This window comes from Bufo gargarizans, chromosome 1, assembly GCF_014858855.1.
Source record: "Bufo gargarizans isolate SCDJY-AF-19 chromosome 1, ASM1485885v1, whole genome shotgun sequence".
Classification (NCBI taxonomy): Eukaryota; Metazoa; Chordata; class Amphibia; order Anura; family Bufonidae; genus Bufo; species Bufo gargarizans.
Window position 1 is genome coordinate 80493698 of NC_058080.1, and position 14305 is coordinate 80508002.

Consider the following 14305-nt stretch of genomic DNA (forward strand, 5'->3'; position numbering starts at 1 on the left):
CTCTTTTGGCCCATCCTGCGTGTTCCCCTGATCTAAATCCAATTGAGAACCTTTGGGGATGGCTGGCAAGGGAAGTTTACAAAAATTGACAACCGTTCCAGACAGTAGATGGCCTTCGTGCGGCCGTCTTCACCACTTGGAGAAATGTTCCCACTCACCTCATGGAAACGCTTGCATCAAGCATGCCGAAACAAATTTTTGAAGTGATAAACAATAATGGCGGAGCTACGAATTACTGAGTTCATGTTTGGAAGTTGGATTTCTGTTTTGTGGGGGGGGGGGGGGGGTTTAGTTTTTTTTGGGGAGGTGTGGTCCTAAACTTTTGATCAGCTGAAAAACTGCCTGTTTCAGTTTATTTGTTGTTTTCATTAAATTGCTCAAAAAATGTTTTGTCTCACTCCCATTTCTTCTTGTTGCATGTTGAAGCTCTACTTGGAACCTTGTTAAGATCCAGCCATGATAAATATGATGTTTTGCCTTTTTTCAAGTGGTCTTAAACTTTTGATCAGAACTGTATGTGGCAAAAATATATAAAAAAAATATTAAAAACAATAAATGAGAAAAAATTATCTACAAATAAAATAAAAAAATAAAACGCCCACCCCAACCAAAACAGCATGTTGCGACATCATTGACTATCATTACAAAAAATATTGTGCAGCATGAATGTCATGCAACACATGTGGTCATGTAGCCCTAGCCCAAGGGAAAGTGGTTATTGGAGTGCACTGTCCACACAGATACAACCGGAGGGTCGGGTCAGGAGGCGGTAATAACCAGTGAGCGTCGTCCTCTGCAGTGAATTTTTTGTCAGCACATGTCTCAAGGGTGGAAGCGATCATTCCTCCCCGTTCACTGCGCATTGACCTGTATAATAGGTCGATGCAAATGAGCACCGACAAGCAATTTTTTTTGCGGCCCCTTGAAACAGAGCAACGTGACAATGCGGCCTCCAGACCAGAAAGGGTTGTTGTGTACCCCTGCTTTAAATGAAAGTGTACTGCAGCCCTGAAATGTAGAAAATCACCACATTGCATTTTAAGAGTAACTATTAAAATTTAAATAGGTATATAGAAAAATGAAGGACGGCTCACCTCTGAGTTAAGATGGCAAGGTGCACCAAACTGATGTTGTACCCAATCACCAAAAACAATAGTAATAAAATAAGAATGGGCACTCATATATCTAGTTCACAAAGTAGGCAAGCGACCCAGGCAATGTACAATAATATATTAGTTTATTATGACAGCGTATATGGACAGATAAATAACAATGATGTTACCATATACAATCGATATTGTAACCTAAACAGAGCTATATCCCCAATTTGAATATAAAATGAATAAAACTCACATAAAACATAAAGTATAACAATCCACTGTTATAGCTAATAAAAAAACAGAGATCCGGTCCAGCTGTAATAAATGGGACAATATGTAAATCGGTTAGTAACTATTATCTAAAACAGTGGCTAACAGCAAATAACTCCCCAGAGATAATAAACTAGAGTGAATAAAGTGGATAACAGTTAAATCAATAGTGATATAGAACAATAGTATAGTGTATGGTGTAATACCTATATATTAGATGGGGGTGTGAAGTAGGATATAGAATAATTGATAAGAAAGTGTCTCTGGAGATTCAACAATATTGTATATATTGCTGCGTCCCACTGATATTTCTATTCCTGGAATACAGTCTCTCTTTAATAATAGGACATATGATCTGAAAAGTCCGTTAGATTTGCACAATTCCCTAAAGGTGCACAAAATCTTCAGCAGATATCTGCCTTGGCAACTTTTAAGCCCAGACCAGCCGACCACGGCGAACACAGCAAAATAGTTACACAATAGTGCAAAATGTATCTAACAATGTTGCGCTGGTTCAAATGTAGCGGAGCCGAATTGGTTTACTCACGTACGGTCCTGCTCCCACCGTGGCGTCCCACGTGGTATAGATTCAGAATAAACTTGTCTTTAGGTAGCACACTCAAAGACTGCTTCGTTGTCTAATAGCAATGCTGTGTGTACCCGACTGTGAACGGGAGTACTAGCTGTGTCACGCTACAAATCCACATCTGATTTCTTTAATTAGAATGGGTGTTCCACCTGTCTGAATTAGTACTTGGTGGTAAGGATCTCACCCGTCATACGCTGTGGTTCGGTTTAGCCTTGGAAACCGTGATTCAATTGTCCTTTAGAAAGCGCTTTCTTAGTCCAGTAGATAATAAAAATTATAGCCAGTATTTTTGTCAGGTCCAATTGTTCCTCACCAGACGCGTTTCAAAGGCTAACTGCCTTCTTCCTCAGTGGTTAATTTGGATCTGACTAACTTGCCGGCTATTTATCAGTTTTTCAATCAAGGGGCTTCTGGTTAAACCCGAAATGGATCCTAAGAATCTGGATTCTGTAGATAAATTTATCATGTGTTGCGGTATTCCTGCGGTATATCTGCGGTTTTTATACACATATGCGTTTTTTTGTACTTTTGTGTTTTTGAATCCACCTGAAGTAATACACATGTCCGATTTTGTTATATCTGGTTGCATTTGGATCCTATATACATAATTCCATCCAGTTTCATATGTTAACAGAGACACAGTATTTGTTAGATATAAAAAAATTTAAATATATAAAAATACAAAATCCAAACTGAAAAACCCTTTATTAAAATCTATTGAATAATAGGGAGCTTCTGTATTAGGTCTAAAAATATAAAAATTATAAAATACTTATTTTGCGGTATTGGCTCTGTATATTTTGGGGGTCATCCCCTGAAATGGTTCGGGCAGAATATATAGAAGGATGGTATAGATGGTATGGGGTCGGAGATCTCCTGCACAGGGGGGGTCATAGTGCTGCTAAACAGCCCGACTAGTACCCCCCGTGGGCCGAAGACACCTGACCCATCACAAAAACCCAAATATTTCTAGCTCAGCATTTAGCCCTGCTGGGGCCAAACTGCCGAATTCGAAAATCTTCCTAGATTCTGCCCTAGACATTCGGGCAATGTGATTGCCCCCCCTCCAATGACGTTCTATCTGTTCAAATGCTGGGAAGGTTAAAGCTTTGGGATCTTGATTATGTATTAATTTGAAATGTTTTGATAGTACATGCTTTTCATATCCTTTCTTGATGTTATTTATATGTTCCGCTATCCTAGTTTTTAAGGGTCTTTTGGTCCTGCCAATATATTGTTTGGCACATGGGCATTCAATAATATAAATGACATTTGAACTGTTACAAGTGAGAAGGTCTTTTATCTCAACCAAAAAATTATTTTGTGTTGAGGTCACTCGTATGGTCTTTTTTGCAAATGACGTGTTTTTACAGTTTATACAACTTCCACATCTGTGGAACCCACTCCTTTTTAACCATTTATTAATGGATCCGGTTTCTCTTGTCTGATTTTTAATAGATGGTGCTATCTTTAGACCCAAATTGGGGGCCTTTGTATACACTATCTCCGGTATTGGTGGGATTAAAGGACCTATAATTTTATCCTTCTGAATGAGATGCCAATTATTCTTGATACTTTGCTCTATTTTCTTATGTTGTGCATTATAAGGCAGTATTATGCGGAATTTGTTATCATCAATAGGTTTATCATCTTTTTTTTGTTTAGTTTCGAAAAACATTTTTCTATCCATTTTTCTAACCTTACATAAGGCATTTTCGACAACTGTCTCTGGGTATTCCTTCTCCAAAAATGTATTCTTCATAATAACGGCTTCATCCTCAAACTCTGTCTGGTTAGTGCAGTTCCTCTTTATTCTGCGGAACTGCCCTGTCGGTATATTCAATAGCCAAGTAGGCAAATGACAGCTAGAGAAGAGGATGAAGCTGTTCTTAGCTACTTCTTTCTGAAAAGTAGTACAAATATAATGTTCCATCTGAGTATTAATCCGAATATCCAGGAATTCTGTATATTCTTGATTGATGTTAGAGGAAAACTTAAGATTATATTCATTTCTATTGATTTCTTCCAAGAAGGTGTGGAGGCTAGATATATCTCCCTGCCAGACAAAAATAATATCATCGATATAGCGCTGCCAGAGCACCAGATCCGACCCCAGCCTGGGTAAGATGGTCTCCTGTTCCCATTGTGCCATAAATAAATTGGCATAGCTGGGGGCGAACCTGGTGCCCATGGCAGTGCCTCGGGTCTGGAGGTAATAAGCCCCCTCAAAAAAGAAATAATTATGTGTTAAGATATATCTAACGCCCTCTGCCAAGAACTCAATTTGTCTCTCTCTAAGATTTCCATAATTCCTCAACTGTAATTTCATGCTGTTTATGCCCTGTTCATGATCTATTACGGTATAGAGTGATTGAACATCCAATGTCCCTATATACCAATGTGGCTCCACCTTCAGATTTTCCAATATCTGGACAATCTGTGTGGTGTCTTTCAGATAGGATGGAGTATTCTTCACTGCAGGTTGAATTAGTTGATCTATATATTGGGACAAATTGGATGACAATGACTCTATACCCGAAATTATCGGGCGACCTGGTGGATCCGACATACTTTTATGTATCTTGGGCAGACAATAAAACACAGGTAATCTCTGCTGTGTTCCCAAGATAAAATCGGTTTCCTGCTTAGAAAGCAGTCCGTCCTCCAGTCCTTTATTACAGTATTGATCTAACAGTTCTGCAAATTCTTCTATTGGATCCTTCCTCAGTTTCTTGTATGTTGTTATATCTGCAAGCTGTCTCAAACACTCTGCATTATATTTTGTGGTTTCAAGTAGAACAATGGCTCCACCCTTGTCAGCTGGTCGAATAGTAAGGTTATTAATTTTTTGTAATTCCTTAATTGCTTTAATCTCCTGTAAGGTCAGATTATTTCTCCTCAATTGTTTATCAGAAACCTTCCTCAGATCTGTCTCTATATTTTTTCTAAAAGTAGCTATCTCTACACTAATTTCCTGTCTTGGGAATTTTTTTGATTTTGGTTTTAGGATTGTATGTTGAACCTCATCATCCACATGTTCATCTATGTTTGCTAATATCGGATTTTTTTAAAAGTATTTTTTCAAACAGAGTTTCCTCACAAATTTTTCTATCCCTACATATGTATCAAATTTATTCAGTTTCGCTGTAGGTGCAAATTTGAGACCCCTGCTCAGCACTATTAAAACTTGCCTTTTAACTTTTCCTTTATTTTGCAGAGGGAATTTTTCAGTGAACTGAGCCTAAATACAGGACAGCTTGGTGTAGATGACTCTACCCCGGTCCCTCCAGGTAGACAGGCAGCATGCATCAGTCTTTTTCCAATAAATGGTGACATTTGCTAATACCATGTTTTCATAACTAGCATGCATTGCTGTGGAGCTGTGCCTTGTGTAAATTGATTTTGAGCATCATTTCGTTTTCAGGTTCAGAACATCATACCGTATCTTTATAAGACTGGAAGCTGTTATAGAGTGCCATGCATTTATGATTAATGGAAGCGTACTTCATATAGATTTATAGAACTTCTACAGGGGCTATGGAGAGCCATATACGCAAAATGAAGCCCCAGCTCTTATAATTATAGCACAGAATCTAGTTGGAGTTACATTTTAAAGGGGTTTCTGAGCTCCTGGTATTGATGACCTGTATCAGTAGGGGTCTGATGCCCCGCATCCCCACCGATCAGCTGTTCCCTGCAGCCTCCCACACCCGATGTAGCACTTTGAATGGGGATGGAAGTACAGCTCCATTCAAAGTGTAGTGGCCATGCTGGGTTATTGCAGCTCAATGCCCACTGGTAAATGGGAGCTGAGCTGCAGTAACCCGGTATGGCCACTACACGTTGAATGGAGCTGTGCTTCCATCCCCATTCAAAGTGCTGGTTCTGGTGCAGGAAGCAGCTGATCGGTGGGGGTGCAGGGTGTCGGACGCATATTGATGTTGGATATTGATGGCTTGGGCTACTTTCACATCTCCGGTGAATTATTCTGGCAGGCTGTTCCAGCATTGCTGGATTTAACAGATCACCACCGGATCCCTATTGACTATAATGGGATCTGGCTGTTTTCCAGCATGCAGCGCTTCTTGCCCAGCTGACAGCCAGTATTTTTGCCGGATCGGGCAGCTGGATAATTTCTAACGCACATGTGAACACAGCCTTATCCTGGAGCCCGGAAACCACCTTTAAAGGGATTCTGTCACCTCCCCTAAGCCAAAAAACGATTTAAAAGCAGCCATGCAGCACAGCTTACCTGGATTAAGCTGTGCTCTTTTATCTTGAAATCCGTCCAGCAGTTACTGCAAAAAACGACTTTGATCGATAAGGAAATGTGTCCTGAAGGTGCCCAGAGGGGCGTTTTTTTCTTCTTAGTGAGCCCAGTACCGCCCCTCTTTCAGTGCCCAGCCCGCCTTCCTTGTACTTTCTAACCGCCGCCTCCAGCCTGCCACAGCCTCTCCTGCCTCTCCTCCCCCTCCCTCACGCCGAACGAACTCTCGCACAGGCGCAGTACCCACTGAGGGCTGCGCCTGTGCGATCATCAGGAGACTGAGGGCGGCAGCTTCATCTTCGTCACTGGGCATGCGCCGAGCCCAGTGACGTCCGATGTTCGCTCTTTCCCTCAGTCAGCCTGGTAGGAAGCGCAGAGGATTGCCGATCGGCTGCTGCACCCTGCGAACATCGGACGTCACTGGGCTCGGCGCATGCCCAGTGACGAAGATGAAGCTGCCGCCCTCAGTCTCCTGATGATCGCACAGGCGCAGCCCTCAGTGGGTACTGCGCCTGTGCGAGAGTTCGTTCGGCGTGAGGGCGGGGGAGGAGAGGGAGGAGAGGCTGTGGCAGGCTGGAGGCGGCGGTTAGACAGTACAAGGAAGGCGGGCTGGGCACTGAAAGAGGGGCGGTACTGGGTTCACTAAGAAGAAAAAAACGCCCCTCTGGGCACCTTCAGGACACATTTCCTTATCGATCAAAGTCGTTTTTTGCAGTAACTGCTGGACGGATTTCAAGATAAAAGAGCACAGCCTAATCCAGGTAAGCTGTGCTGCATGGCTGCTTTAAAATCGTTTTTTGGCTTAGGGGAGGTGACAGAATCCCTTTAAGTATACCACACAGGGTCTGCTGATCCTGCTTTTCAACTCAAGTTTGGTCTACAGATTGGTGCCTAATATTGTCATACACATATGAGGCCAAGTCAGTGCCATGATAACCTGAACCATTGTGGCCATCTGCTGTGCTATGTCCATATTTTCTGATCTATCTAATAGCAATCCTTTTACTTTTTGAGATGGTCACAACTTGGCAAGGAAGTCTATTTATCTTATACATGCTACCCTGCTATTGATCTCAAAAGTTTAAAGGGGTTGTGCAGGGGATTTTATATGGATGACCTATCCTCAGGATAGGTCATCAATATCAGATGAGCGGGGGTCCGACTCCCAGCACCCCTGCTGATCAGCTGAAGAGGAGGCGGTGATCCATGCGAGTGCTGCTTCCTATTCATTACACTGCCTGTCGTTTCACTTGAATGGAGCAAGTCCTTGTAATTACACTATGCCGCCGCCGCTGCAAGAGAGACGACGTGTAGTGTAATGAAGAGGAAGCAGCGCTTGCATGGAAGCGCCGCCTCCTGTTCAAACAGCTGATCGGCAGGGGTTCCAGGTGTTGGATCCCCACCAATCTGATAGGTCATCAATATAAAACCCCTTTAAAATCACATTTAATATTGAATATATGGATACAGCAAAACCTCTTTGAGACGACCACCCAAAATGACATTGATAAATGGTCTTCTAGCAACATGGACTTCACAGAGAAGGCCAATATGCGTAATATGTGGTGGAACTGAGATCTGTCTCAGGAAATCTGGTTTGGATAAGGGGTGGTCCTTCAAAGAGGCTTCACAGTTTTGTTTTTTGATGATTTATCTCAGTAATTCTAATTATATATTTTTTTTCTTTTCATATATTTTTTTTTATCTAAAGAACTGTTTGAGAATGAACACTTCCAGCTTGGCAAAAAAGGTATGTAAAGTTTACCCTTCTACAGCACGTCTTGAAAGGCTTGTCCAGCGAGAGAAAACATTATTCCAAATGCTTAGAAATTTGAAGTGAATAAAACTCGTTTTTCATCTGCTGCCCGCTGAATAGGAATTAATTTTTTTAAGCTGCTGTAGGAAGACATAAGCTATAATATCTGTAAAGAATATCCGATGTATTATGTCTCAGTGGTATCCAAATTTCCACATATAACTTCTTATGAAAGGACCACGACACTCAATCTTTAGGTTAGTTGCAGTTAGTAGTTTAATATTTCCATCCAATCAATACAGATAAGACATGGCCAACGTTTCAGTTCCAAGGAGGAGGAGGAGGAGGCTGAGGCCGTGAACAAGGTTTCAGGATGGAACCGAAACGTTGGCCATGTCTTATCTGTATTAATTGGATGGAAAATTCCATTTATACTTTAATAGTTGGGGCATTTTGGGATGCGACCATGCATATTACTTTTTGTGTTGGTTTATTTTTAGTATGAGGAAAGGGAGGTGATTTGAATTTTTATTTTTATTTTTACTTTGTTACTTTTTTTTTAACTCTCTTTATTGAAGAATAGCAAGCAAAGTGTGATATAAAGCAGTCAGAAAATTATGCAATGTCATACATAACCCTTAAGACATATCAGAATTCTACAGCAACGTGTCCAATGAGAGCAATGATGCATCCAAAATACAGTATATTAAGAAGTTATCAATATCAACAATTTCAAAGTACATGGTGACTCCCTAATTAAATATGTTCCTATGTCCTGAAGTGACGGGCAGGGGGATGAATAAGACTACTAAGAAATAGAGTGTAAGTGGGCCATAGTAACAGTCAGCGGAGAGGCGCACTATGGTCCCCAGATCTTTTGGAATTTTTGAGGACATCCCCTGCGGGAGTAAATAATCTTTTCCAAGGGAATAATGTTGTTGACTAAAGTCTTCCATTGGCCAATCGTGGGGGGGCCTGTCCGCCATCCACCTGAGAGCAATCGCCTTTCTGGCAAGCAAAAGGGCTTCCCTAACAAAGGTGAGTGTGTAGTGTGAGCGTGAGTCATCCTCAAGTACCCCCAGAAGACAAGCCTTGGGGCAAACCTCTAGGGTATCCGGGAGCATAGTAGATAAAACATCCACCACTTTCCTCCAGAATGGTCGAATGGGGCTACAGTCCCACATGAGATGCCAGAAATCCGCATTCAGCTGCGCACACCTGTGACATCCCGTATGGGGCCTCCTGCCCATTTTAAAAAGTCTGGTCGGGGTGGGGTAACATCTATGTAGAATAAAGAGTTGTGTCAGCCTATTAGTGAGAGACGGTGATACAGCTACAGGGGCCTCTAGGGCCCGCTCCGCTCCTCAGCTGCTTTGTTACTTTTTTAAGCCCCATTAGGGGGCTTAAATAGGCGATCCTCAGATCGCTTTTCTCTTACACTGCAGAATTGCAGTATATGGCAGATTCTTATGGCGTTCTGCCACCTGCAGGCCTACTTAAGAACTACAGCAGTAATAGCATGGAACTCTTCAGAGAGACCCGTGCTATTGGCACGAATAACCGGCTTCCCCTTTTTGAACACCATTGCGCCTAAGTGGTGTTTCTACATCAGCCTCCCCATTTTCTGAAAAAAGAGGGGAGTAGTGCTGAGTCTGGTTTGGGCAGGGCCATTGACCCTGGCATCATTTACGCCATTTTACTGGTGCAAATAACAACTAAAGCTAGGAGCTGGAGTAGATTTTCCCCTAGGCACACAGACTGCTGGGGGATGCGCCTAATTTATGACGAGGCCTGCAGCAGAAAATGACCCCTAGTGTGTTTTTGTGGTACGCTGCCAAGTGTTCCCAAGTGCAGGAACAAGAACGGTCTTCTTGACTTTATCCTAGTACAGGACCCTCTACTGCAGTACAATTAAGGGATCAGCTGCTATCAGTCTTCTTCTGAAGTTAATGCACATTTCCCAGGGTGAAGATTAGTTTTTATTATGCCAACTGACAAGTTTTCTGCTAATCTTCTAATTGCTGCCCTAATAAACACTCCTATCATAATTTCATGTATTGTCAGGACGTTGTCTTCTGTTCTCGGTTTTAGAAACCATTAGTTAAAGTGACATTTCCATTACTAAAGTCATCTCAGATGTTATTGATAACTGGTGATAGTCTGATACAACAGGACAGTTACTTACGTCAATGGGTGCTGGGCTGCTGTGACCCGGTACGGCCAGGACTTTGTACTGAGCGGTGCTCATTGTGCTAGTTCCAGTGCTGGAGGCTGCAAAGAACAGCTGATTGGTGGGGGCTCGGGGTGTCGTACCCTCACCTATCAGATATTTATGATCTAGCCCGAGAATAGGTCATCAGTATGAGCAGCATGGAAAACCCCTTTAATATTGTGTATTTTCAATAGTCGTGGACACGGAATGCCTAAAGTAGGAAAAAAACAATAAAAAGTGTGTATGTGACGAGACGGATAGAGGTAAGCAGCGTGTGCAAATGACTATTCAAGGAGCAAGGGTTTTATTTGAGGCTCCTTTAAAATAGTACTTGTACTAGATGAGACGTCATTCATGTCAATCTTGTGTGTATTTGTTATCTCATACAATGACTTGTCCATTTTCAGTTCTAGCAGAACATGACAGTGCAGCTGCTCAGCAGTATGTGCGGCAGGGATGTCCAACAGCTCTCCGGGCGGATTTATGGGCGCTCATTCTGAATGTCTCGGACCAGCTTGAGGTATGTGATGGCTGCAGTTAATGTTTATAGCATACTGAGGTTGACGTCCAACAGAAGCGCAGATCAAAGAGATTCTGCTGCTCAAGATCTGCCCAGCTACTGTTCAGCCCCTGTGAAGATGTGGATGCAGCAATAGAAAGCCAGGGAAGCGGTCAAACATGTCACTGCCAACCTCTTACACCCATGGACCCGAAAACCGCTTCTGTCTATTCTTTACCTATCCCACCCATGGGCAGTAGGGGGCCATCAAGTATACAGCTGGGGTAAGGGGTGTTTGAATGTATTCTTCTATGTGACACAACACAGCAGTTTATGGCATGTTAGGAAATTTTACAGCATAAAGTGGCTAACACTCTTTTTAGTTTTGTAATTGCAATAAACCATAAAGCCAGGAACTGAAATAAAGCACATCAAGTCTAAATACTCTGGATCAAAGTAAGAAATACTGAAGGCATGTATTTGGCATAGGGCTGCAGCTATTGACTATTTTTGAAATCGAGTACTCTAATATTAAAAGACTAATTAAAAGAATGTATTTTTTTTTAAAACTCATCAGCCGTCCCCCCAGTGCCATCAGCCGTCCCCCCAGTGCCATCAGCCGTCCCCCCAGTGCTATCAGCCGTCCCCCCAGTGCCATCAGCCATCCCCCCAGTGCCATCAGCCGTTCCTCCAGTGCCATCTGCCGTCCCCCCCCAGTGCCATCATCTGTCCCCCCCCAGTGCCATCTGCCGTCCCCCCCAGTGCCATCTGCCGTCCCCCCCAGTGCCATCATCTGTCCCCCCCCCCCAGTGCCATCATCTGTCCCCCCCCAGTGCCATCATCTGTCCCCCCCCAGTGCCATCATCTGTCCCCCCCCAGTGCCATCATCTGTCCCCCCCCAGTGCCATCATCTGTCCCCCCCCAGTGCCATCATCTGTCCCCCCCCAGTGCCATCATCTGTCCCCCCCCAGTGCCATCATCTGTCCCCCCCAGTGCCATCATCTGTCCCCCCCCAGTGCCATCATCTGTCCCCCCCCAGTACCATCATCTGTCCCCCCCCCAGTACCATCATCTGTCCCCCCCCCAGTGCCATCATCTGTCCGTCCCCCCAGTGCCATCATCTGTCTCTGTCCCCCCCCCCCCCGAGTGCCATCATCTGTCCCCCCCCCCCAGTGCCATCATCATTAACTGCACTATGTCCTGACGGGTGACCACGGAGCAGTGAGTTAAAGCAAGCCCTTCACTCCAGCTCCATGGTCACATGACACAAACAAATCCTTGATGCAAAAAATTTGCATCGAGGATTTTTTTTGTGTCGAATTACTCGATTCAATCGAGTAATTGTTTCAGCCCTAATTTGGCAGTATCACAGTCTGCAAGGTTTCTATCGCCTTACAGCACAACATATTTTTGTGGCCATTGTCATATTTTTAAGTGCAACTACCACATTTAGTTACTAGTTTTAAGTACATATAGAACCACTAGACCTGAAAATAAATGGTAAAAGTGAACTGGATCCAAACTTGTCAGTCTGCAGGCTTCTCTAAAGTCCTATCGCTCTCTAACACTTTTTAGCTTCCAGAGGGTTTATGGTTATATTGCCTTCCTGTGCAGCTGACATACAATTGTGAAAAGGCCGAGGAAGGTAATGGTCCATCTTTTGGGGAAATTGTTTATATACTTCTTTTTATTTTTTTTGCAATACACACAAAATAGGATAAGAGGGGAGGAAGATGCTCCTTTTTTTTTGCTATTCTCAACTGGTGTGAGAGAGTACATGTGTTTGCAACAGGTTAAGGCAAATATTCCTTAGTGTAATTGGCTGTGAGCATGTAATTTATACAAGTTTATCATTATGAAGTTACGTAAAAAATATATCACTTGGATAATGCTGTGTGTGGTGACTTGCGTTGGTGATAGACAGCCAGTGTTGCAACCAGTTGGCTTACAGCTGGACATAGGATTGTGAAAAGGCCGAGGAAGGAAATGGTCCATCTTATGGGAAGAAAAATTATGCCCCTCTTTTCTGCCATTCCCCAATGATGTTAGAGAGTACATAGGCTTGCAATTAAAGCAAATATTCTTCAGCTTAACTGGCTGTTAGCTAGGGATGCACCGAAATGAAAATTCTGGTCCGAAACCGAAAATTCAGGATGCCCTTGACCGAAAACCAAAACCGAAACTGCTTTTTTGCCCAAATACTTTTAAAATACTTTTTTTTAAATGATATTTATAACAGTGCCATCCACAGACCCCCCCCACCTCATAACAGTGCCATCCACAGACCCCCCCACCTCATAACAGTGCCATCCACAGACCCCCACCCACCCCATAACAGTGCCATCCACAGACCCCCCCACCCCATAACAGTGCCATCCACAGACCCCCCACCTCATAACAGTGCCATCCACAGGCCCCCCCACCTCATAACAGTGCCATCCACAGACCCCCACCCACCCCATAACAGTGCCATCCACAGACCCCCACCCACCCCATAACAGTGCCATCCACAGACCCCCCACCTCATAACAGTGCCATCCACAGACCCCCCCACCTCATAACAGTGCCATCCACAGACCCCCACCCACCCCATAACAGTGCCATCCACAGACCCCCACCCACCCCATAACAGTGCCATCCACAGACCCCCCACCCCATAACAGTGCCATCCACAGACCCCCCCCACCTCATAACAGTGCCATCCACAGACCCCCACCCACCCCATAACAGTGCCATCCACAGACCCCCACCCCCCCATTGCCGCTCCAGTACAGACTAGTTATAAAATGTGTAGAATTAATAAGGATTCTATTCATGAGGCCCCCTCTGCAGTAGAACATTCAATATAGCCACATCCTACTCACAGGGCTGTTATCTTAATGCTGGCCGGCCGGGCAGACGAGCGGCAGCGTCACGACTGACGTCACATGCCTGCGCCGCCTCCTTCATTCAGAAAGTAGGCCGGGCACATGACGTCAGTCGTGACGCTGCCGCTCGTCTGCCCGGCCGGCCAGCATTAAGATAACAGCCCTGTGAGTAGGATGTGGCTATATTGAATGTTCTACTGCAGAGGGGGCCTCATGAATAGAATCCTTATTAATTCTACACATTTTATAACTACTGGAGCTGGGGGCCGGAGCACAGTGAACGCACCGGCCCCCAGCTCCTCCTCCCAGTCCCTCCCCGCTATTTTCTGCCGATATGTACCAATATCGGCCGAAATGGATTAGGCCCATTTTCGGCCGCCGGAATTTCGGTGCACCCCTACTGTTAGCATGTCTTTTGTACTAGTATATGATTATGAAATTATCATAAAAATGATTTAATCCTTTCCCTGTATGTCATACATCCTTGCAAGGTGTCAAATGCAATAGCCAAGAATATATATGGTACCCTCTTATACTGATGGCTAAATCTTAGGCTGTGTAACAGTTAGGCTGGTTTCTCATGGGCGTTGCGGAAAAATGTGCAATTTTTCCCCGCGAGTGCAAAGCGTTTTAATGCGTTTTGCACGCGCGTGAGAAAAATCGTCATGTTTGGTACCCAGCACCGAACCCGGACTTCTTCACATAAGTTCGGGTTTGAGTTCAGTATTCTGTACATTTTATTATT

At 43.8% G+C, this 14305-nt stretch overlaps 1 protein-coding gene across 1 annotated transcript in view; it reads left to right on the forward strand.

The window, feature by feature from the left end:
- The window catches only part of TBC1D19 (TBC1 domain family member 19), a 193389-nt gene that overhangs the window by 62326 nt on the left and 116758 nt on the right, over positions 1–14305 (forward strand). The window contains exons 9-11 of the mRNA XM_044284859.1: positions 5177–5249; positions 7938–7976; positions 10602–10714. Of these exons, the coding sequence (XP_044140794.1) occupies positions 5177–5249; positions 7938–7976; positions 10602–10714 (225 nt within the window). The remainder of the gene's footprint in view (positions 1–5176; positions 5250–7937; positions 7977–10601; positions 10715–14305) is intronic.